General features: G+C 35.3%; 2 protein-coding genes across 4 annotated transcripts; both read left to right on the top strand.

Moving 5' to 3' along the window:
* The first annotated feature begins 1,180 nt into the window (after nucleotides 1-1,180).
* Nucleotides 1,181-6,646, top strand: LOC136820412 (uncharacterized). Of its 2 annotated transcripts, none has more exons than XM_067076596.1 (5): nucleotides 1,181-1,365; nucleotides 1,934-2,046; nucleotides 2,732-2,914; nucleotides 4,755-4,874; nucleotides 5,430-6,646. In XM_067076596.1, the coding sequence occupies exons 2-5, from the start codon at nucleotides 2,032-2,034 to the stop codon at nucleotides 6,294-6,296; spliced, it is 1,185 nt and encodes a 394-aa protein (XP_066932697.1). In that variant the 5' UTR covers nucleotides 1,181-1,365; nucleotides 1,934-2,031; the 3' UTR covers nucleotides 6,297-6,646. The 2 variants fall into 2 exon arrangements, with proteins under 2 accessions (XP_066932697.1, XP_066932696.1); XM_067076595.1 differs by having other exon boundaries at nucleotides 1,621-2,046.
* A 1,277-nt stretch (nucleotides 6,647-7,923) lies between these two features.
* Nucleotides 7,924-21,370, top strand: LOC136820438 (solute carrier family 35 member D2-like protein). Of its 2 annotated transcripts, XM_067076621.1 has the most exons (13): nucleotides 7,924-8,194; nucleotides 9,069-9,203; nucleotides 10,022-10,055; nucleotides 11,024-11,110; nucleotides 11,894-11,961; nucleotides 12,501-12,572; nucleotides 13,721-13,789; nucleotides 15,894-15,964; nucleotides 17,318-17,442; nucleotides 18,010-18,077; nucleotides 18,647-18,725; nucleotides 19,746-19,828; nucleotides 21,192-21,370. In XM_067076621.1, the coding sequence occupies exons 2-13, from the start codon at nucleotides 9,103-9,105 to the stop codon at nucleotides 21,286-21,288; spliced, it is 954 nt and encodes a 317-aa protein (XP_066932722.1). In that variant the 5' UTR covers nucleotides 7,924-8,194; nucleotides 9,069-9,102; the 3' UTR covers nucleotides 21,289-21,370. The 2 variants fall into 2 exon arrangements, with proteins under 2 accessions (XP_066932722.1, XP_066932723.1); XM_067076622.1 differs by lacking the exon at nucleotides 19,746-19,828 and having other exon boundaries at nucleotides 21,192-21,347.
* The last annotated feature ends 1,344 nt before the right edge of the window (nucleotides 21,371-22,714 follow it).

Below are 22,714 nucleotides of genomic sequence, written 5' to 3'. Positions count from 1 at the left end.
TTGCTTGTTTTAGAGAATCAAAAGCGCTATATTATTTGAATGTATTTTTGGTTGAAAAATTCGCGATTTTTAGTGGTTAAATTTGCGATTGCAAAAATTGAGCTTTTTTTCTACTCATGCTATAACGTTCATTTTTACACCAGTGGTACTTCAACCTTAGGCTAAGAAGTTTCTTAAATGTTAAGGCAAACAGAAAAGTCCTTCGGAAGATATGGGATATAAATTTTATAAATTTTATTGAGTTTTTATGAAATTTTCAAGTTTCTGTTTCTTTACAGCCCGGCGCAACTACTTAGTTGTGCTATTACATTCTTTTTCAATCGGTCGGAGAAAATGTGGAATTTTTCCTCCAAAATTGACTAATTTTTTGCCAATTTTACCAAAGAATTGGCCTTTTATCACAATTTCCTACCCTTACAGTGCAGTTCAGTGCAGTTTTGTAATTTCCTACCCTTACAGTGCACTAGCTGAGCTATGAAAAACCTACCCTTAAGGGCCGAACGTCTGGTAGGTCATTTACCTTGAGTGCCCCCCCCGGGCTTGTTCTTAATATTTTGGCCATCGAAGCCTTACGTTCTTATAGAGTTCGTTCTTATAGAAAAAAAAACGTTTGTATATTTATAGTTTGTAACAAACTTATTGATACAATGAATCATTGCAACTCAAAATATCATACATTTCTTTTATAAATCTTTTTTTTGGATTTTGCCTACCTTTGCCTGAAAAAAGTCTCAAGAATTACCAATAAACGAATTTTGATGACCATTTTTTTTTTTTTTCAGTCCCTACACGTTTCTTATTAGGGGGGGGGGTCAACCTGCCGGGTACTAAGTATAACCAAACTGTTCCCCGTACGTTCCCCGTACGTTTCTTATTTTACTTCCTTCTCTATTTTCATTCTATATTTATCATTAGGTAGGTCCAATATGCATTGAGCTTGTTTTTTAGATTCATTCAGGTTATATAGCTTGTTTTTCTTGATAGTTCAGAAAAAATATAAAGTTTTCACGGATGGGCTGAGGTTTGAGCAGCCCTTGTTTGTTGTAGTCTTGTCAAAAATTAAGCTGTTTATAAAATTATTTTTGAATTTACGGAAAAGGGCATCTGAAAGAAAAGGTGTTGTCTCATATTAGAATGTTGTTTTTAATTAAATTGTTAATTGTTTTTCTCTTTCAGATTATTAAGAAAAAATAAATAAACAAAACTGAATTGAAAATATCACCAAACAAAGGAATACAATGGAATGAAATGGAATTTAATAGAATCTCAGTATTCTTTTGTTTCTAATATAAATATACAGAGGAGTCTCCATAACTCGAACACACACGGAGAACACAATATTGTCAGAGTTAAGGAAATTTCGAGGTACAGAGTAAGATTTGCTAAACACTTCTAGGTCAGAAAACTGATTTTGGACATATCAACAAAATGTGTAAACTGTCGATGAAAAGCTTCAACTGTGTTCAAAATTGAGGTTTTCTGACCTAGTGCTGAACTGGAGGAATTGCTTATTTTAGGAATTTTTTTATGGGCCACTGTGGACGTGGATCATTTTTTGTTCAGTTTTTCTTCATATTCTTCCAGGTTTATTCGCTTTAATCATTAATCTTTCATATCTAGAATGATAACAAAAGATAAAATACTACAACATCTTTACGTCAAGTCACAGGCTATCAAAGACGAAACCTTTTACAGAAATCTTCAAACATTATTATTATAAAAGACACTCACAAAATTTATAAAAATAAGATGTCTACGCCAAGTCAAAAGTTATCGAAGATGGAAACGACCTACAAAGACCTTCAAAGATTTTATAAATTGGACCAAGAATACATCCAATCACTTTCAGACTGTTTAAGATTGTATGCATATACAATGCCGGTAACTAAAATCTATACAGTTCATACTAACCCTTTGGAAGATATTTCTTTAGCTGGAAGTTCGGTCGAAGGTGCTGCTCTTTCACGGTTATTTGAAGCGAGTAAAGATTTTGAAGATGGTGTCAATCAAGAAATCGAACTTGATGTGGAAATGATAATATGCCAGGTTAGGCTACGTCTTATCTTCCTTCGTTTCAAGGGTAAAACTCCTACTCTTCGGGATATGCGCACTGCTCTTGTTTTGAATATTGAAATTCTCCGGATATATCGCATGCGCACTGAGGTTTTGATGAAACAATAGAGAGTTTCGAAACCTAAGCCAATCAGCTGTGTTGTAAACATTTTTTTATTTTAAATCTCTATTGATAAACTTCTTTTGTTTAAAATTTCTATTATGTTTAATCCTAAAAAAGCGAATTCCCGGTGGGGGGGGGGGGTCACTAGTGCCCCCCCCCCCCATAGCAGTGCCTATAGACCAAGAGTAAGGCCAAAAAGCCTGGAGCTGTCTATTGTGTAGAGTAATGTCAGGTATTTTTCTTTGCTTTGTCTGCTCATAAGCAAAAAGTTCATTTTTTTCATTTCCTGTTGATGTATAGGATGGAAAATATGATGCAGAATCTATTCGAGAATCTTTTTGATGAAAAATTGCGATGATTACCTTCTTTTTATCGACTTAAACAGCAAAAAAACTAATAAAAAACTTCACACTTTCTTTTGACGTTAGAAAAAGCGTCCGTTCTGGGAGTCTGGATTGAGGGTGGGAATTATAATTTTAGGGTAAGGTGGGAGCTGAATTTTTAGGTGGGACCTGGAACTCACTCGCACACTATGCTTTTGGACTTTTTTTTTAGATACCCATGACATTACAAAACAAAGTGCATGAAATCAATCCCGAGCAAGGTTACGTCAAGATTGAACTTGTTCGTGATATTTTACATGAGTTCAAAACCAGTGGCTGGAACTTTGACGAAGAGTTTATCGACAGTTTTGCTGAGACTTTCAAATCACCGGATGGGTATTTTCAACCTTTTCAGGTTTGTGTATCAGTGAGAGTGAAAACAATAAAATAACGTAACGACCAGAAATGGCGACCAGATAAATTTGGATTATCGAGTTTATCTGCTCTCTCTACCGTAGAGAATGTTTAAATCAAGTCCTCAGAATACTAAAAAGTGACCTTTGAAGTAACCAGTCATTTTCTTGACAAAGTGACACTATTTGACAAAAATATTGACAGGGTCATTAAGTATGATGTCTGTAAGTTTTGTTACACCGAATATTTTAATTATACTGAATGAGATGCCTTTAGTATGAATAGATAGAACTTGTCAGTAGGAAAAAATTGGGAAGGCCAGTTTTGGAGATATGATGAATCTAATCAATTATTCTATTGTCTTTATGCTGACAAAATGACTTATTTCGACAGAAATAACAATCTGATGATGAAATACAAAGCTTCTCAAACCCATTTCAAAAAAGTTTGTGCCACTAATTAGTTTGATGCTGATAAAACAAAAGGATAGAAATTGACACCATAAACAAGCTCCAAGAGCGTGGAAATGATTGTTTTACGTATTTGGCACGTGGCTTAATAGATGAGACAGGTGTGAGCTTTTACTCTTCAATATGATATATTCAAATGGTTAGGAAAGACACTCTACGGTGGAGAATAGGAAAAAACTCGATGACCCAAATTTATCTGGTCGCTGGTCGTGGTCGCCGGTCGTGGTCGTCATTTCTGGTCGACGTTTAGAAACTCCCTCCTTTCTTTGAATACTTATAGGCTCTGACAATAGTCAAAAAAATTGTTAAGGGATTTGAAGATAAATTTTTGTTTTAGGTTCCTTGGAACTTTTAACAAAGAATTGCTTTTACAAGTTGTTTGGAAAATTATTTTATCAAGAGTGATTAAGAATTTAATTACAAAAATGACGTTATGAACTTTAAAAGACGTTAATCATATGTAATATTGCCCTCTTATACAAAAAATGCTAAGTTTCAATGGGTAATTAACGTTTTTCTTTCGATCTTTTTTGAATTGTCCGCAAAGAAATGAACTATTTTAAATTTTTCGGAAAATTTTGATGTATCAAAATTTATGACTCTTTTTGTACGGAAAATTGGGATGAAAAAATTGGTCAGGAACCACTATTTTCAAGATTTTGAGACGAAGAAGCTTTTACAAAAATTTTCCGAAAATCTATTTTTGGTTTGGTTAAAGATACACCTTCTAACGCAAAAATCTTTTAAAGATGTTTTTTCTTCGCCGAAAATAAAGTCTTCAAAGTTGAAATACTCTTCCTCGCAAAAGTCATTCATTTCTTCTTCATCAAAATTTTTCATTGTGATTTTTTAATTTTCAGACTCAGGAATAGTTGGCCTAACAGAAAATGTATAACATGTCATAGTTTTTTTGGCTACATCAGGCAGAATTTTATATTTTTTAAATGGCAAATATGAAAAATTCACTATGGTCCTTGTATGGGATTAATTTTCGGACTTAATTTCGCGGACGATTCTATTTAAGAAAAGTAAAAAGAAAAAATAATTTTTTTTAGTACCGTGCGAGCACAAATTTCGACAGATTCTATAGTTAATTCTGCTTTGTCAGCATAGAGACGTGCATCTTTGTAAAAATGTAAACAGGGTTCAAATTTTTCCGTCTAAGACGAAATACCGTCTGACGGAGGTACAAAAAGAAGCTTTTCCGTCTCCAAATTCAACAAAATTCTACAAAACATGGAGAATCTGACCAGAGCTGTTGTTTAAAGTTCATTTCCGTCTGTGATGAAAACTTTGCTTTCACCACTGTGTATATATTTAACTTTTCTGGGAACAATGAGTAAATTGAAATCTTTTCAAAATCTTTTAAAGATTAAATCGTTGGTCAAAGGGGAAGCAGAATATGGAGACAGGGGTGGTTTGCTGCTGTTAGCTGCTTCAGTTTTCGGAGTCAATGTCAGTGATGTCGAGATCAAACAAGCTGGGAAAGAGGTAAATTACAGTGTAAATTACATAGAATAATCCCGAAATATATTGTACTCTTTGTTGTCTTTGTTTAATTCAGTTTGATTCATAGTGTGTATAGGGAATGGGTTTTACCCCTGGACAGAGCAAATTTACCCTCCGGACAAGGCAAATTTTGATGATTTTTCACTACCCCCAGACAATATATCCTCCACCCCCATATACGGACATTTTCTGGAAGAGCCCATGGCATCAAACCCCAATTTATTAAAACTGATCACATAGGAGATCTCCTGATTCGGCTGACACCATAGATTTATAAAGCCCGATAGGCTAGATGTCAAGCTTTTGCTGGAAAGTGTGCCGTGGTTAGGTAAGAAATCCTACCTAAGTCACGTGACATTAAAATATAATTTCAGCGCTTGACCAATCAGAAACTTCGCGGATTTTCGAAAACAATAGCAACAATATTTTTTCCGATATTAAATTTTGCCTGCGATGGCTTAAAGCCCGACATCTAGCCCTTCGGGCTTATAAATCTATGGCTGAGACATTTGAGGAAACTATGGTTTTATTTTTAAGGTAACCAAGTCATCAGTCAAATCGGCTTATTTTGTTAAGTCTCACGGTCGTAACATGCTGAAAGTGTCTTTAGACCTTGTTGTACTACTCAAGTTAAGTTGGCGGCCCGAGATCGTAAAATCTTGGTTTGAAAGATCGAAAAATTGGCCTAATGATTTTGAATGTGAAAAGCTGTTAAGCTCCGGTATCCGTGTTATACCTAAGCCATCAAGGAGGAATAAACACGATGAGAACTCTACTGAAATGCGTTTTGCTTTTTCACATATTGAAAGAAAATTGGTCAAAATGCGAAGCCCAGAACAGAACTTTGTGTACATGGTTTTTAAAATTATGTTTGTGAAATGGGTCAAACCAATTGATACAGAAGAAATCAGTTCTTTCATTGCCAAGACTGCAATGTTTTGGATTGCTGAGGAATTTCCACCTGAAGATTCTGTTTGGGATGTTTTTGATGAAGATTCATTAATGTTACCATTGCAAATTTTATTTTCATGGCTTTTAAGTGCCTTTGAGTGTGGTTTTGTTCCTTATTACTTTAATGAGAAAGTTAACATCATTGAAGGCATGTCTGACACGATTAGGGATCAAATCAAAACAAAACTTGAAGAAATCGTTGGTAATATTGGAGATTTCATTCCATCCAATATTGAAAAGGAACTCAGAGCTGCGGAAACCGTTTTGGGTTATCTTTCGTCTATTAAAGATACTTTCTTGAAAATCAATTCTAAAGATTATTCAGCTCTCGTTAGCCAGCATGGTCATTTAGTAAAAGATATCTGGAAATATTTGACCAGAACTGACTGCTATATGCCTGATGATCAAATAATGGAGTTATTGTCATGTTTTGGTCTGCTTAAGCGACCTTAGCATGAAGGTAGAGCATCCAGCTACGGTCCGCAAGATTGTGGGTTCGATCCCCGGCCAGATGCTCAGCAACTAAAGAGACGGATCAAGGGTAAGTGGAGAAACCTAGGGAAATGAGTGGCGCAAACTTACTTACTTGATCTGCTTTAGCTACTGTGTCACCATAGTAATAGCCCGGGGTCCAATGAAATTTTTATTTCAGTATTGTCTCTTTCTCAAAGATGTATTCGAAGAGAGAATATAAAATTTTATTTTTCAAAATTTTTAAACATTTTCGATTTTAGAATTCTTTATTTGTAAATTGATTGATATTTTTAGTACTACAGACACCATTTATATTGAAGTTATGTTCATATTATATAGTTTTACATTTGTCGGGAGCCCCGGTGTGGGGGGGGGGGGTACTCATATGGTCCGACCCATGGCATGTGCCGCCTTTAAGGGAAGGTTTTTCGAGGCTTGAAATGCACTGTAAGGGTGTACTTTTGATAGAGTGCACTACAAGGGTCTCTCTTTAGCTGAACACACTATAGATGCTAATCAAAAATTAACCCCTGTTTTGTGACATTTTTTATGTCATCCACTATTTTGCTCATAGAATGAGGCCATCATGTGGCTTACATGTCAAAATACATCCATGGTTAAGCTGAATAATTTATCTACCTGTTGCAAATAGAACAAAATTTTGTGGCTTACTCAACTTAAATATATTAAAGCATGAAGTGTGAGTAAAATATGTGGCCGACAAAAAAGCCACAAAAAAGTACATTTAACAACGCAAAAGTATGTACATTTATAAACACTTTTTGGAAAATTCAGCCTTTCTTCTTTCAAGTCTAGAAGGTCCCATTCAGAGATCACTTTTCAATATCGTGTGGCTTACACTTAAAAAAAAACTAGAATTTTTGAAGATTTGAACTGCAGCCGCAATTTTGACTCAAATAGCAAAATTTTTTTTAATCATATCTCCACGTTGAGGTCTATTACCCTGTGAAATCTCTATGGCTGACTCAAAAAATATGAAGAGTTATTCCAAAAAGTTGATTTTGAGCATTTTTTACAATGTCACACTATTTTTGATTAGCATCTATAAGAGTGTGTTTGGGGACTGCTGAATTGCACTTTACTAACAGTAAAAATGTAATGTATCCCTATAATTTTGAATCTCACCCATTTTGATTTGTTTTACACATTTTGTCGACATCCTAGTCTCATTTTTAGCTGGCTTCAGCAAAATAAGATATGAAACCAAACTTCATTGTAAGGGTCAGATACGTTCGGTAAAAGGCACTGTAAGGGTCAGATTTCCAAAGCCATTTTTTGGCGGCACATGCCGTCGTTTAGAAATCGAGTGCCCCCCCCCCCTGGGTCGGGAAGGGTTTCCAGTAATACTATAGATTATTCAGTTCACAAGTGCAACCTGTAGCATAGAGGTAACTTAGGTTTTTATATAGTAGTTTTTAACAGAGGGAGTTCCAGATCTACTAAAGAATCAGTTTGCTCACAAGGGTAACATGTTATTTTATACCTAGTAGCCTAACAAAAGAAGATTTGAACTTGAAATTTAATCTCAATACATATACTGCACATGATTCAAAAAATTCATTAATAAAATGTTTATCTTTTTTTTAGTGTTGTTTAAAGAAATGAAAAAATAATAAATATTTAACAATACTAAACAAAGTTACATTATCAAGAAAAGAAAACAGTTGTAAAACTTCACATGCATGGCGAAACAGATCTTCAAATCTTTCACTCGAAAATGTATATTGACGAATGTAAAGGGAAGAATTATTTTTTGACTTAAAGATCTTTTTTTGCATTTTTTGATCAAATTCAAGTTGGTGTTGTGCCCATCAAACAACTTTTGTCCAGTTGTTCAGAACTTAAAAGTATATTATGTAAGTATGACCACCTTAACCCTTCAAATCCGAGTGACGTGTATACGTGTATATTCTTAATCTTAAAAAGCAAATTGAGTCTCTGTAAGGGACAAAAATTCACGAAAATTGAAATTTCCTGTAGGATAAAGGGCCACTAAACAGAAAATGAAACAAGAACTGGAGGTTATTTGATTGGATCCCAGTTGGCACACAACGTTTATTCGACGTTTATCTAACGTTCACAACGTCCATTTAACGTTAGATGAACGTTGAAACATTGTTAACCAGTTACTTTTTCGAAGCGGGCTACTCGGCTTTTTGCGCAATGTAATTGGTTCTTTTCGCATGACGACGGGCCTACATTGTCCAGAGTTGCCCGTCGTTAGGAAACTTCATTGTGACGTCACTTTTTCAAAGGAAAATGAACAATGCGTTGACATTATTTCTTACATTTTTTATTTCTAACGTGAGAAATTATAACAATATCTCTTTTCGCTTGTTTTTTCCCTTTATTTCGCTATTTTTCCTGGATAAAGCGCTAAAAATCAATCGAAGCTGAAGGAAACGATTGACAAATACAATAATGACCGGTTTTTTCGGGCCCTCACTAACCGGTCATTATTGTATTAATGTTGTGTGCCAGCTGGGTAATTCGATTTCGGAGGGGTTCAGTGACATATAGGCTATATTATTCCTAGTCTTAATAAAACAAGTCTCATGTTACTCTTCGTATCAAAAGCAGCTTAAAAAGTCATTTGTGATGTTTAAAATTTTGCAGGGAATTCTACTTTTTATCAAATCGATTGATGATTTGATGGTTACTCAGAGATTGAGTATGAATCCAAACTTCACTTAAATAATTCCTTTCATTATATTTTTTCTGTTTTTCTAGAAGAATACCATTTCTGGTCTGCAAAATACACACTATGATGGTCAGTCCAGTTCGTAAAGTTTCGACTGCGTTATTTTATGCAACATCATCATTATTGATCGTGTTTGTTAATAAAATGGTATTGACAACGCACAAGTAAGTTTTTACGTTCGTTCGTTCGTTCGGAAAATATGACGAAAAATTTGAACTCGAAAAATATATCCTATATTGTACTCGGTACTGTGTGATAACTATTACGTAAACAACACAAGTTTAATTTTGCTAGAAAATATTTTAGATTGAGTATTTTGGCCGGTATACGGACATAAAAAAAGTGCTTAGAAAAATCCCTGAGTTTGTTTCAAAGTAATGATTTTGTTGTACTAAAACATATTTAAGAGAATTAAGGGGTAAGGGGTAACTTCTCTTTATAAAAGAGGATATTTTGGAAGTAAAAGTTGGGATAGCCAAGAGGTACCTGTCCTAAAATCAATAACGAGTTTATGTATTTGCACTTTTGGGGACGGTAAAGTGACTGACGCGATTTGGAATAACCCGCACGCAGTTCTGACCCGCAAAATCGAGGACGGTAAAAGTGCTGATTTACCGTCGTCCTCAGTTGGTCATTATCTAGTCAAATTAGAACATTACCGTCTCCGTCGCAGGAAAACACACATACATGAGTGAGGTTAAGTAAATCGGTAAAATCACGACGACGAACGAAAATTTAACAGGCTAGTAAGTTTCAACCAATCAAATTTCGTATTTCCACCAGCCTATTACATTTTTCGTCCGTCGTCGTGATTATCCCGGTATACTGAACCTCACTATAAACTCGGTAATATCTTTAACAGCAGTGGAACGTTTTTTTTTCTTCCACCCATAGCTATACTGCGGATAAGTATGTTAATTGGCTTTCTTCATGATTAAATTGGGAAATTTTTGCATGTTGAATTCTCTCTTTCTTCTTGTAGATTCCCTTCTTATCAAGCTCTTGGAATCGGCCAGGTATATATTACAGATGAGATGGAGTTTTTCTAAGATACTTTAATGATTGGTCATTTGAAGTAATAAAAATGACGCGTTCTTTAGAAAAAGTAATAAAAATTGTTTTATTACTGGTTAAACGATCAACCAAATCAAATAAGAGCTTGTAAAAACTCCATCTCGTCCCATATATTATGTTTCGAATATTTTGTTTTTGTGATACACTTTATTATGAAGTCGACCAAGCGCATCAATTATCATTATTTTTCACTGTGCTTTTAGTAAGCAATGACCAATAAGAGTGCTCGAACTTAATGATTACAAAGTTTTATACTACACGTTTTTTAATAAGAACATCCAAAAATTTTGAAGCCTTTGGATGTTCTTAACTTTTTGAGTTTTAAGCCTAAAAATGTTCTTAACATGTTCTTATTTTGACCATTTTGTGATTACTTTTTGACCATTTCCCTAAGAAATAGGGTATTTTTGAGTTCACAAAGCCTTAGAATGTTCTTAACTTGTCCTTATGTTCTTATATAGTTTGTTCTTATAGAAAAGCGTAGTAGTACTACTTGTAGTAGTTTGAGCGAAGAAAACGAACAAGGGTTTCGAATTAAATCTGGCGCGAGAGAAAAAATCAAGTAAATAAAAGGAGCGATAAGGGGAAATGCCTTATAAAAGGTTGATAGATTTCCTTTCTTCTCTTTTGAAAGCCAGGTGTTCATTCAAAAGATGTTTTTCTATTTTAAATTCAATAAAAGAAATATGATTAAACGATTGACTTTTTATTTTAATGTTTTTTGTTTTCATAATGACCCATAAAGTCTGTCAAAATGGAAAAATGAGCTAAAATTGCTTGATACACGGCCAATTTTCGTTCTGTTTACTTGATATTTTTCGTGCAAATTTACATGGGATCAAAGCTAAAGCTAAGCAAAAATTTAATTCGAAACCCGTGTATTAACCTTTTGTTTTTCGAACCATTTCAGATGATAGCATCGTTACTAGTGTTGGGAACAGCAAGGGCAAGTGGTATCATCACATTCCCTTCATTCCAGCGAGACACTTTAAGAAAGGTAATCATATACATGGAGCGATGGTCAAGTTGTCAAAGGCGTCAGCGTCTCAAACCAGGGATTCGCTGTTCGAATCCCCGCTCCTTCCAATGTTCCGTTCAATTCATAGATAGCCGAGCCGGCTGGCCGTGGACCCCGTGAAAACAATGGAAAGACTGTCTAAAAGTCCTAAATTACTGGCCTATCCACGTAAAATATCGACTCTCTCTATCTATCTATAAACGTTACCAGAATGTTTTCTATGGATTTTACCGTACATTTATGGATTTACTCAAATTGTTCTTATTTTGTTCTTATTTATAGGGTGTAATTGAGGTAGTTTAGGCGTTATACCCAATTTTTACTACTTTGACCCCTATCAGCATTGCTCTTAAATTGTTCTTATTTTTTTGACACTTTGACCCCTAATTTGCTTGAATTAGAGTAATTTTGGGCTCAGCATTGTTCTTAAATTGTTCCTAATTTTTTGGTGATTTTGAGCCTCATTGTTCTCATAAAATTGTTTTTATAAAAAAAATGTATTACTTTGGATAATTCGTTTATGGAATCCTAAAAGAATACAATATTATCAACATTTGTTTAAACATTCCTTCATTGAAATTCCTTACGACTTCTTGTTTAAAATGAACGCTTCTCCTAGAGGGGAGGCGTTTAATCGAAGAGGGCGTTAATTTGAATATGTTTTCTTTAAAGTGGGGCGTTTGTTCAGGTGGTCCTTTTGTTTTTGGGAAGATTATTAAACTTAACCACTCTAGCCTTAAACTGCTGTTTTTATTCTCACAGATTTTCCCGTTACCACTGATATTCTTCCTGAACTTGGTATGTGGGCTTGGAAGTACAAAAACTTTGAAGTATGTAAACTGTCATCAGCTATAAATTAATAGCCGTAGTCTGTATGTCACTTTGTTTGTTTGTCTGTCCGTGTGTTACTATCGTTTTCGCAAGCAATGTTTTGTTCTTTTAAAAGATGACTTTTGTTTTGATTGACAGATTATAATTTCTGCCTTGACTTGCCCGCCTATATGTTTTTCTTTTTTTTTTCTCTCTTTTCTTTTGTTTTATGTTTTCGAATGTAATTGACGACCTTATTTGATAATTAAAACGACATTCGAATCCTTTTCAAAACAAAGCAAAATCTTTTTATAGAAAAGAACAAATCTGAAAAAAAATCAAAAAAAATCAAAAAGTTATGGCCGGAACGGCTAGTTTATATATTTTGCATGTCTCACTGTACACTTTTGTGGTCGGATAGTTCATCCGCTTTGCAGCAATTCTGGAAAATCCTGTAAAAATGTTCGCTGGTAAATCACTAATATTAATTTTGTGTCCTAAAGGGTCACTAAATGTCCGAGTTTTTGAGTCACGTTGCATTTTACGTTTTTTATTTCAGTCTACCAATGTTTACAGTTTTGAGAAGATTTTCGATCCTTTTCACCATGTTGGCTGAATATGTTTTACTGAGGTATAAAATTATTATTCTAAGTCTTTCACGTACTGTTCTTGTACGGTCCCCAGTGGTTTGCGTGAATGGGTTTTTTCATTTACGTAAATGCGTGGAAATTTAAAGAAAATTGCGTGAATGCTAACCTATACTAGACGTCACCCGTGTTTTTTGTACGCAATCAACGTCTATTCCACTTTGCGACTTTTTCGAATGTTTTGAGCTCAGATTTTGGCCTCCAAACATTCGATTTTTTGAAGTCACTTTTAATTTTCGAAGCTACTGCAGTAGCGAAAAAATCGAATTTGCGTCAAAGCACTTGAAAGGCTTCTATTTTTCAAAAATCATCAAAATTATAGTGGAACTCACCAAGAAACGGAATGAAAAATGTCGGTTTTTCGTGACGTGCTCGCTACGTGAATGCGTGAATCGGAAAGCTTTGCGTGAATAAAAATAGAGAAAAAACATTGCGTGAATGCGTAGATTTGAGAAACAAATTGCGTGATCACGTGAATTGAAGGTCAGCTGGGGGGCCTTTTGTACCAAGCAAATACTTAAAGTTTTCTTGTAGGATACTGCTGCTTTTTGGAATTGAATTTACAGTGGAATCTCCCTCGTTCGAACTAGAATCTTTCTGTAATTCGAACGTTGGTCCTCTTAGCTGGAAAGTTGTGTAAAATACTACCCGTAATTCTCCAATTCGAAGAAAAGTCTTCGTTCCTGGAAGATCGAATTAGAGAGAGTTGACTGTATACTTCCACCAGAGAATTGATGACGATAATTGAAGTTAATACAATAAACCGAGTAAAAAAAGATCAACAACAGGCAAAAATCATAAACTTAGTTTGTGGTCGTCAGCTTAAAGGTTTTGTTTTTAAATAAGAGTGACATCGTTTGCTTACTCATCAATCTTAATTTAAAAGCTTTTTCACATTTGATTGACACGGATGTGGAACAAGATTGACCAGAAAGAGGAAAAGAAAAACATTTTCGCTTATATCAGCATAACATAACAATAGGCAAGCACTGCCCTGATATGAAATATGTGTCTGATGTGAAACGGAAACACTTATATAAAAATAAAACCTTTAAACTATTCAATTGATGGGAAGGTAATACGGTTTTATTTGATTTATATTTTCTCTATTTCTTCTATTTTCTCTTCACAGGAAATCTGCAAGTTGTCGAGTGCAGTCATCCGTCTACACCATGATCTTTGGTGCTCTGATAGCTGCAAGGTATAGCAATAGACCTTTTCATAAATTGCGTTACAAACATCACTTGCCTCGTTTTGAAATTATTGCCATGGTGATTAACTCCCAGCGGATTTTATTAATATTAATATTCATATGTCTCAAGAGACATAATCACCATGTTAATGGTTTGAATACGAGGCAAGTGATGTTCGTTAAGTAATTTATGAAAATGTCTATTATCATCAATTACTTAAGGACATGTTTTTTTTTGACTGTACCAAAATCAGGTTTTCGAAAATCGTGAAAATCACTTTATTTTAATTATTTCGTCATTCGCATGATTAATTTTCCCAAAATTTTGATATGTATTGAAATTTGGGAAGGGCTTTAAAATGAACCATTTGAAATTTCAAAATTCGGAGTATTTCAGGATTAATTAATCATGGAGTGTTTTGGATCATATCTCACTCCATGACTCATTATTCGGTCCTGAGGAGGTTTCTATGCATTCCTGAGGTAGCCTAAAATCATAAAATAGCCTGAGGAGTAATTTTTTACAGGCCGGAGTGATTTATGATCAAAACAAACAAAGGACTTTTTTAATCATTTTTCACTCATTTTAACAATTCCCGTTTTCTTTAGTTCGTTCCTTTCTTATCAACTAAACAAAAATCTCAAATCACTTCCCCGATAGATAGACTTGTCAGGAAAATATATACGATTAGAATTAGCACCTAGATTTCAAAAATGATCAATTTGATCCCATTTCCCCCCGGTTTTTTCCAAAAAAAAGAGGTCGATGTGAAAAATCAATCCTTTAGCTACACCCTGATATAAGTTTCGTATATAAATTGGACACGACAAAGGCCAAATATAGAGCCGACTTTATAAATCCGAAATAGACTATGATTTTTTTCATCCTGAAATACTCCGGATTCAACAAGCGATATCTTAAGTTCCATAAAAGCTATTAAGATCGGACAAAAAGTATCGGACAGAGCTACTAATCTATTTTCTTATTTTTGAATAACGATAAGAAAGGGTTCAGCTGTCTCTGTTAGTGCCGATTTGAACCGGGTTGGTTGAAAATCGGCATTTTGGTACAGTCGAAAAAAAACATGTCCTTAACTTGATGTCTTATTTTACAGAAAATTATACCTTTTCATAAATTACGTTACGAACATCACTTGCCTCGTTTTGAAATTATTGCCATGGTGATTAACTCCCCAGTGGATTTTATTAAATTTACTTCCTATTCATAAAAAAATCATTTAATGTCTCAGGAGACATAATCACCATGTTAATTGTTTGAATACGGGGCAAGTGATGTCCGTTAAGTAATTTATGAAAATGTCTATTATCATCAATTACTTTAACTTGATGTCTTATTTTACAGAAAATTATTTGTGTTTCCTTTTCACTCGCCAATTACGGAACTTGTGCAGCGGTGGATATAACAATTTTTAGGAGTTATCTACCGGGCATGAAATTTTTGACAATGGGTTTATTGGAAGCGAAGAGAAAACCTTTCTAATCATAAAATTGTACAGAATATGATCTCTTGCTTACTAGACCTCTTTTTTGAACGCGGTCTTGTATTTGTACGGTACAATATGAAATATTGCATTTTGAAATTGTTAATTTACCCTCCCCTCAGAAATATTTTACAAACCCTATCCTCCAACCCATCCACTCCGCATTGTAGGAGTATTTCTCTGAAGAAACTTTTTCACAGTACAGCTTAAAGCTTCTGCAAACTATATGGCCGGAAATATGAAGTTGGGTAATATTTCCGTCGGGGAAAAAACTTCGTCACTTTCCCCCGACTTTTTAAGTAGTAGTAAGTTTGCGACCGCAGTCGAGGGCGACCCGAAGGCTCCCTTTTCGTATAGCTCTCTACCCGCCGGTAGGGGTGGGCATTTCTCCACTTACCCTTGATCCCTCTCTTTAGTTGCTGAGCATCAAGCAGAGGGGTACGAAGTACCATTTTGGAAATCTTTAGTATGACCCGGCTGGGGACCGAACCCAAAACTTTGCGCACCGTAGCTGGATGCTCTACCTTAATGCTACGGTCGCCGACTTTTTACCTCGATAATGTATTCTCTCAGTCTTCGTCAATATTTCAAAATGATTGATTTGTTTTTAGTTCGGATTTGGTATTCGATTGGTATGGTTACGCATTGATCATGGGGAATAATGTTATGACTGCTGCGAATGGTATGCTAATCCAGCTGGCACACAACGTTGTTTCAACGTTTATCTAACGTTATATGGACGTTGTGAACGTTAGGAAAACGTTAAAACAACGTTTTGTGCCAGCTGGGAATCCAAATAGAAAAACTAAAAAATTATTCCAATTCCTTCTTATTCAAATTCCTAAGACCATGTTCTCTCACGTGACGGTTCTGTTTCGCTCCGAAATGGAATGAAACCAGTAAATGGTTAGAAGCGATGTAAAACTTGAATGTAACCAATAGAATAGCTTCATTTCGTTTCGGAGCGAAATGGAAGCGTCACGTGCGAACATGGTCTAAGAAATTGGGTGTTTTAAAGTCCCCAAAGCCTTAAAATGTTCTTAACTTAATATTTAGGCTATCGAAGCTTTTTATGTTCTTATGTAGTTTGTTCTTATAAAAAACGTGGGGCTGTTGTTTAGAAATGGTTACATTATCTAAAATTTTCTTTCTACGAGATAGTAAAAATAATTTGACTTCAAGACTCGAGTCTCATATTTAAAAACATGTGAACTCGATTTAACCCCAGGCTATCCTGCATGGCATGAAATTTTGAGTATGAGACTATGTTCGCACGTGACTGTTCCGTTTCGCTCCGCTTCATTTGGTTAAAATTGACGTAAAAATTGAATGATACCATGGCGTTCTAAAACTTTTTTTTCTCTCTTCTCTTTACGTCACAATGCAACGACTTCAAAAATAGGCCCCTCGGATTTTTCGGCTTGTAGATTTAGAACGCCATGAATGAAATCAATAGAATGGCTTCATTTCGTTTCGGAGCGAAACAGAACCGTCACGTGCGAACATGATCTAAAATCAACTTTAAAAACTCATTTTCTTCAGTCAAACGCAAACCTCATTGGGTCATTCCATTTTTTATCCATACAGGGGGGGGGGGCGGACGAACATTTCCAGAGGGTAATCCAGGGTAATTCGGGAAAAATTTTTAGGGGGTATTTTTTTTTTTCCAAGAGGTTAAAAAGTTATTCTAAAATTTCCAGGGGGTAAAAGACTAAATCTAGTTCTTCCACCCTCATTTACAGGTATGAAACGAATTATTTTTTCCAAGGATAATTTTCCCAACTTTGCCATTTTCCAGGGAGTATCCCCATATTTTCAATGATTATTTTTGACTTGAAATAGTTCGTCCTCCCCCTTGTGTGGTTTTTTTAATGGAACGTAGTCTGTATGTCACTTTGTTTGTTTGTCTGTCCGTGTGTTACTATCGTTTTCGCAAGCAATGTTTTGTTCTTTTAAAAGATGACTTTTGTTTTGATTGACAGATTATAATTTCTGCCTTGATGACTTGCCCATTTTATTTTATTTTTCTACACAGGGGTTTACGTTAAGAAGAAGTTGAACTCTAAAGAACTTGGAAAATACGGCTTACTGTTTTATAACAGTTTGTTCATGCTCCCTGTAGCTCTTACAATGGCTGGACTGAACGGTGAAGTTGCTAAGGTATCAGGTTGAATTCACCCATTATACAATTTTTTTAAAGCCTTAGGATGTTCTTAACTTTTTGAGCTTTATGCCTAAAAATGTTCTTACATGTTCTTATTTTCACCATTTTGTGATTATTATTGTCCATTTTCTTAAGAAATATGACCATTTTAGAGTCTGCAAAGCCTTTAAAAATTCTTAATTTGTTCATAACATATTGGCCATCAAAGCCTTATGTTCTTATATAGTTTGTTCTTATAAAAAAACGTGTAATATATGATGAGATTGCCTGATCTTTTTATTTACAATTCTGACCAGGGACATGTCTGGATCTGTTCGACCGTAGTCGCACGAACATTCAGCGAACAGTCGCGCCTGCCATTTAATTACTTAAAAAAACCTAAATAGCGCTCCCAAACCATTCCCACTGCACTTTTTTAACCTTGGAAATATAGAATTGGGATTTCAATAGAAATTCTTATCCCCACTGAGAAAAAAAGTTACACCGGGGCTGTGTTACATTTTGAATAAAAATTTCCAAAACTCACATAAATATATGGATTATTCGTGTTTAATTTTTTCAAGTTGCGTAATTTTGATGGTTGGAATAACCCGACGTTCCTTGTTCAATTGTTCATGTCATGCACCATGGGGTAAGAGAGCGTGTTTCAGGATTTCTATTTAAACCCTATTCATGATATGCACCACTGCAATGTCTTCCGACATTACATCACGGACCCAATAGTTGATTGTTTCTAAGTGACGTAAAATCAGTCAATACGCCACTTTCAACCAATCAGCTATTGGGTGGAATGGAAGACATTGCAATGGTGCATATCAGGTATTAAAGTCTTTCTCAAATGTATGTGGACACTTTATTTTTTTGACATTTTCTCAGCATGGATTAATGATGTATTAAAAAGCTATTGGAAAGATATTTCAAAGAAGAATAATCTAAAGGATAAAATATTTTTAGAAGATAAAAAGTGAAGAATTTTTTTACTGTCTTAATTTAAAACTTGCTTATTTCAAATTTATGTTTAGGTTTTTACGTATCTTTCTTAGATAAAAAGAGCCCTTTGAAGTAGCCCTAAAACGGCCAAAAACATCTGAAATGACCAACTGGCTTCCCCAAATATGTCTTTTTGTTGGACTGGATTTTTTTAAGGAAAATAGTAATGTTTATTGACTTTTTCTTTTTTTTTGCACTTCGTCGTCACAGGTTCGTGTTGAACTATGCAACAGTACTATGCACGCAAGCTAACTCCGCATTAACTACAACTATTGTTGGATGTTTAAAGGTACATTGGGCTTTTCCAGAAAAAATTTGAATATGGGGGGGGGGCATGGAAAATATGACAATTTTCAGTGATTTACCCCCGGACAAAGTGATTTTAGGCCTCCCGGACAACGGGTTTTACCCCTCCGGACAAGCATCACTTGATATTGATAAGCCTCGAGCTAAGTACACATTGTTTACGATTGTTTACATACTTTACATCAACTTTAAAGAAAAGAAACATAAACAGACCCCCCAGACAACCCAAATTTACCCCCCGGACAAGGCAAATTTTGATGATTTTTCGCTAACCCCGCACAATATATCCTCCACCCCCCATGTACGGACATTTTCTGGAAGAGCCCGTTCCTTGCATTTATATGCGCTAGAATCACTGACCTTTATAAAACCTGGAGGCAGTTTCTTAATACTTAAAATATTTATTCGAAGTTTTACCCTAATGATGGCACTACTCAATAGTGGTGTAAATGCACCGAGAGCCCTAGATCTACTTTTCCTTGAATATTTGTGATTATATATCTCCGTTTTACAACACTGCAATGGCTTCTCTGCGGGTACCACTATCAAAGAAACTCCGATCAAAGATGGTGGATATAGCTTAGTCCAGGGTGCCTAATAAACATCCCCGTTTGTTAGTTTTTCGACTTTTCCCAACTTCCTGGACCTCATAAAGACCCCCTCCCCCGGTTTTTTCATTTTTGAAAAATATTCTCAGCTTTTAAAAGAAGGGAGCCTTATTTGTATCTAAATAGCTGGTTTTGAAATTATTGCCATGTATCTCAGCGGATTTTATTAAAACTACTTTCTATTCATAAAAAAATCATTTAATGTCTCAAAGGACATAATCACCAATGTAATTGTTTGAATACGAGGCAGGTGATGTTCGTGACGTAATTTATGAAAAGGTCTATTACCATTTTTTGGGGACCTATGTAGAGGTATAATATCCAGCCCATCGGCAACTGAGAGCATATTTGTGGCTCCGGTTCATAACTACGAGTCTCATTTTTTCATTCCATAGAACATCTTGGTGACGTATTTTGGGATGGTTGTCGGTGGAGACTACGTGTTCAGTTGGACCAATTTTCTTGGTTTGAATATCAGGTAAAAATATCTTTGTTTCGACTGTTTATAAACATCAGATTAGATTTTGCTGAGCCACCGTAGTGCAGTGGTAGAGCATCCGGCTACGTTTCGCAAGGTTGTAGGTTCGACCCCCAGCCGGGTCACACCAAAGATTACCAAAATGGTACTTGATGCCTCTCTGCTTGATGTTCAGCAATTAAGAGAAGGATCAAGGGTAAGTGGAGCAGTCCAGGGAGAAAGAGTGGCGCCATCCCCTACCTTCGGGTAGATAGCTATCGAAAGAGGAGCCTACAGGTCCCCTCCGACTGTGGCCGCAGACTTACTTACTTTTAATAAACTTTTAATGTTGCGATTTAGCTATTTTTGAGTTTTTATATAATAATTATCTCGAGAAAAGGGTTGTGCTAGGGTTTTAAATGCAAGGTAAAATTCATATTTGATTGTAAAGGATTTTTCTTTACCATTTCATAGATTAAGTCGCAGAGTTCTTAATTAATATTTGATATAAAATGCTCTGCTACGGTCTATCGAGCATTCAGTTTGAAGTGGTTTTCACACACACGCCGAATTGAAAGTAAAATTTACCGCAAGATTTCTATGATTATATCGTATGAAAATAAACAAAAGCACCAGATTCAGTCTGCCATTTAAGTGGCGCAAATTTTAAGGCTTGAGAAAGGATGAAAGGTTGAAGATTTAGCTCCTTTTTCGGTTTTTAAACTCAATGGTATCGAGCACTTTTCAATCCCAGACGGCACACAACGTCAAAACAACGTCCATGTGACATTCATAACGTCCAAATTTTTGTTTTTTTTTATTCGTGGTCAGATTTCTCTTTTTTTGCTCTTTGTTGAATATCTTTCATATATAATTACAATAAGGGCAATAAATTAGAGTAAATTTGGTTTTATAAATAAATAAAATAAATAATTGGAAACAATAACCGCTAGTGGCACTAGACTGTAGCTAGCAGCAAGTGACAATGAGTCTAACCTAGGGTCTAACGTTATTTGAACGTTAAAACAACGTTGTGTGCCAGCTGAGATAAATTGAAATCGGATTCGCCACTAATCATAAGATTACATATGATACCCTTGTGTCACAGACCCGCTAGGACCCTAGCCCCACTGAAAAATTTGGCCAAAATTTCGTCCCCGGTGGACAAAATAGCCTACAATTTCAGCCCCACTTGGAAACTGACTTTGCTGTCCAAAACCACCCCCAGTGGATATTTTGAGCTCGGGAACAATAGAATTTCTATCCCCTATGAGATTTCGATAGAAATTTTTATCCCCACTGTGGGAAAAAACCACCGGGGCTGTGAGGCAGGGGTGCCATATGAAAAATGATAACATTCTTCTATACTCTTTCTCATTTTCAGTATATTTGGAAGCATCGTTTATTCATACATTGTCTTTGTGGAAAAGGAAAAACCTCCGTCGCCAGTGTTACCTACGAAAACAGTTAGTAATTTATAATTTTTAATCTTTAAAAAAGAAAAAAATATATTATTATTGATAATCAAATATTTAGGCAACAATTTTTTAGAAATATTTTAAGGTTATAGTATCACGTAGTATTTTGATTATATGCAGTGCAACGGTCAAAGTTACGAAGCGTTTCGTTAGCTGGTCTTAAAGGGACAATCAGATGGTTTAAAATCTTTTACCTGCACAATCCCCCCTTGACCCTTAGAAAATTCCAAATCTTTTTTGGACCTACCTTGGAGGTCCTATAAATTAACCGATGTCCGTCCGTCCGTCCGTTCGTTCGTTCGTCCGTCCGTCTGTTACCAGCTTTTCTCGAGATTGGCTCATTAGTTTTTTCTGATTTTTGGCACAATGATGCAAAATGGTAATGCCCAAAATGTGACGGAGCCCGATTTTCGAAAAAAAATCATTTCCGGCCGAAAATGCCGGAAATATGCCGGAAAAACCGGTTTTTTGGCATTTTCTCGAGATTTCATCATTAGTTTTTTCAGATTTTTTGCACAAAGATGCGTATTAGCAATGCCCAAAACATGGCAGAGTCCGATTTTTGAGAAAAATTCTTTTCCTGCCGAAACTGCCGGAAATATGCCGGAAATCGCCGTTTTTACAGATTTTTATCGGACTTTTTCCTTATAATTGGTTGTTTTTTCACACAAAAACATTGTTAATAGCAATGTCCACGATCAAGCATGGTTCAATTGTCGATAAAACTGATTTTTGAAGCCGGAACTTTCTAAAAATTGCCGGAACAGCCGATTTTCGCCGGAAAAACGGTATTTCTTGAATTTCTCGAGCTGTACTTTATATTTCTTTATGAAATTTTGCACACTGATGTAAAATGACAATACCTAAAAAGTGATGGAGCCCGATTTTCGAAAAACATTTTTTTCCGGCCGAAAATGCCGGAAATATACCGGAAAAACTGTTTTTTTGGCATTTTCTCGAGATTTTATCATTAGTTTTTTCTGATTTTTTGCTCAAAGATGCGTAGTAATATTGTTCAAAACATGGCCGAGTTTGATTTTTGAGGAAATTTTTTTCCGGCCGAAAATGCCGTAAATATGCCGGTAATCGCCGTTTTTCTGGATTTTCATTAGACTTTTTCCTTACAATTGGTTGTTTTTTCATTCAAAAACATTATTAATAGCAATGCCCACCATCAAGCATGTTTCAATTTTTAATAAAATTGATTTTTGAAGCCGGAGCTATTTAAAAATCGCCGGAACAACCTATTTTTGCCGGAAAGACAGTATTTCTTGATTTTCTCGAGCTGTACTTTATATTTTTTTTTGAAATTTTGCACACTGATGCAATATGACAATATCTAAAATGTGACGGAGCCCGATTTTAGAAATGCCGGAAAAACCGGTTTTTTTACATTTTCTCGAATTTTCATCAAAAGTTTTTTCTGATC

Source organism: Clytia hemisphaerica, unplaced genomic scaffold (genome assembly GCF_902728285.1).
Source record: "Clytia hemisphaerica strain Z4C2 unplaced genomic scaffold, Clytia hemisphaerica genome assembly, whole genome shotgun sequence".
NCBI lineage: Eukaryota > Metazoa > Cnidaria > Hydrozoa > Leptothecata > Clytiidae > Clytia > Clytia hemisphaerica.
Note: the sequence above shows the minus strand (reverse complement) of the source record. Positions and strands in the feature narration are given on the sequence as shown.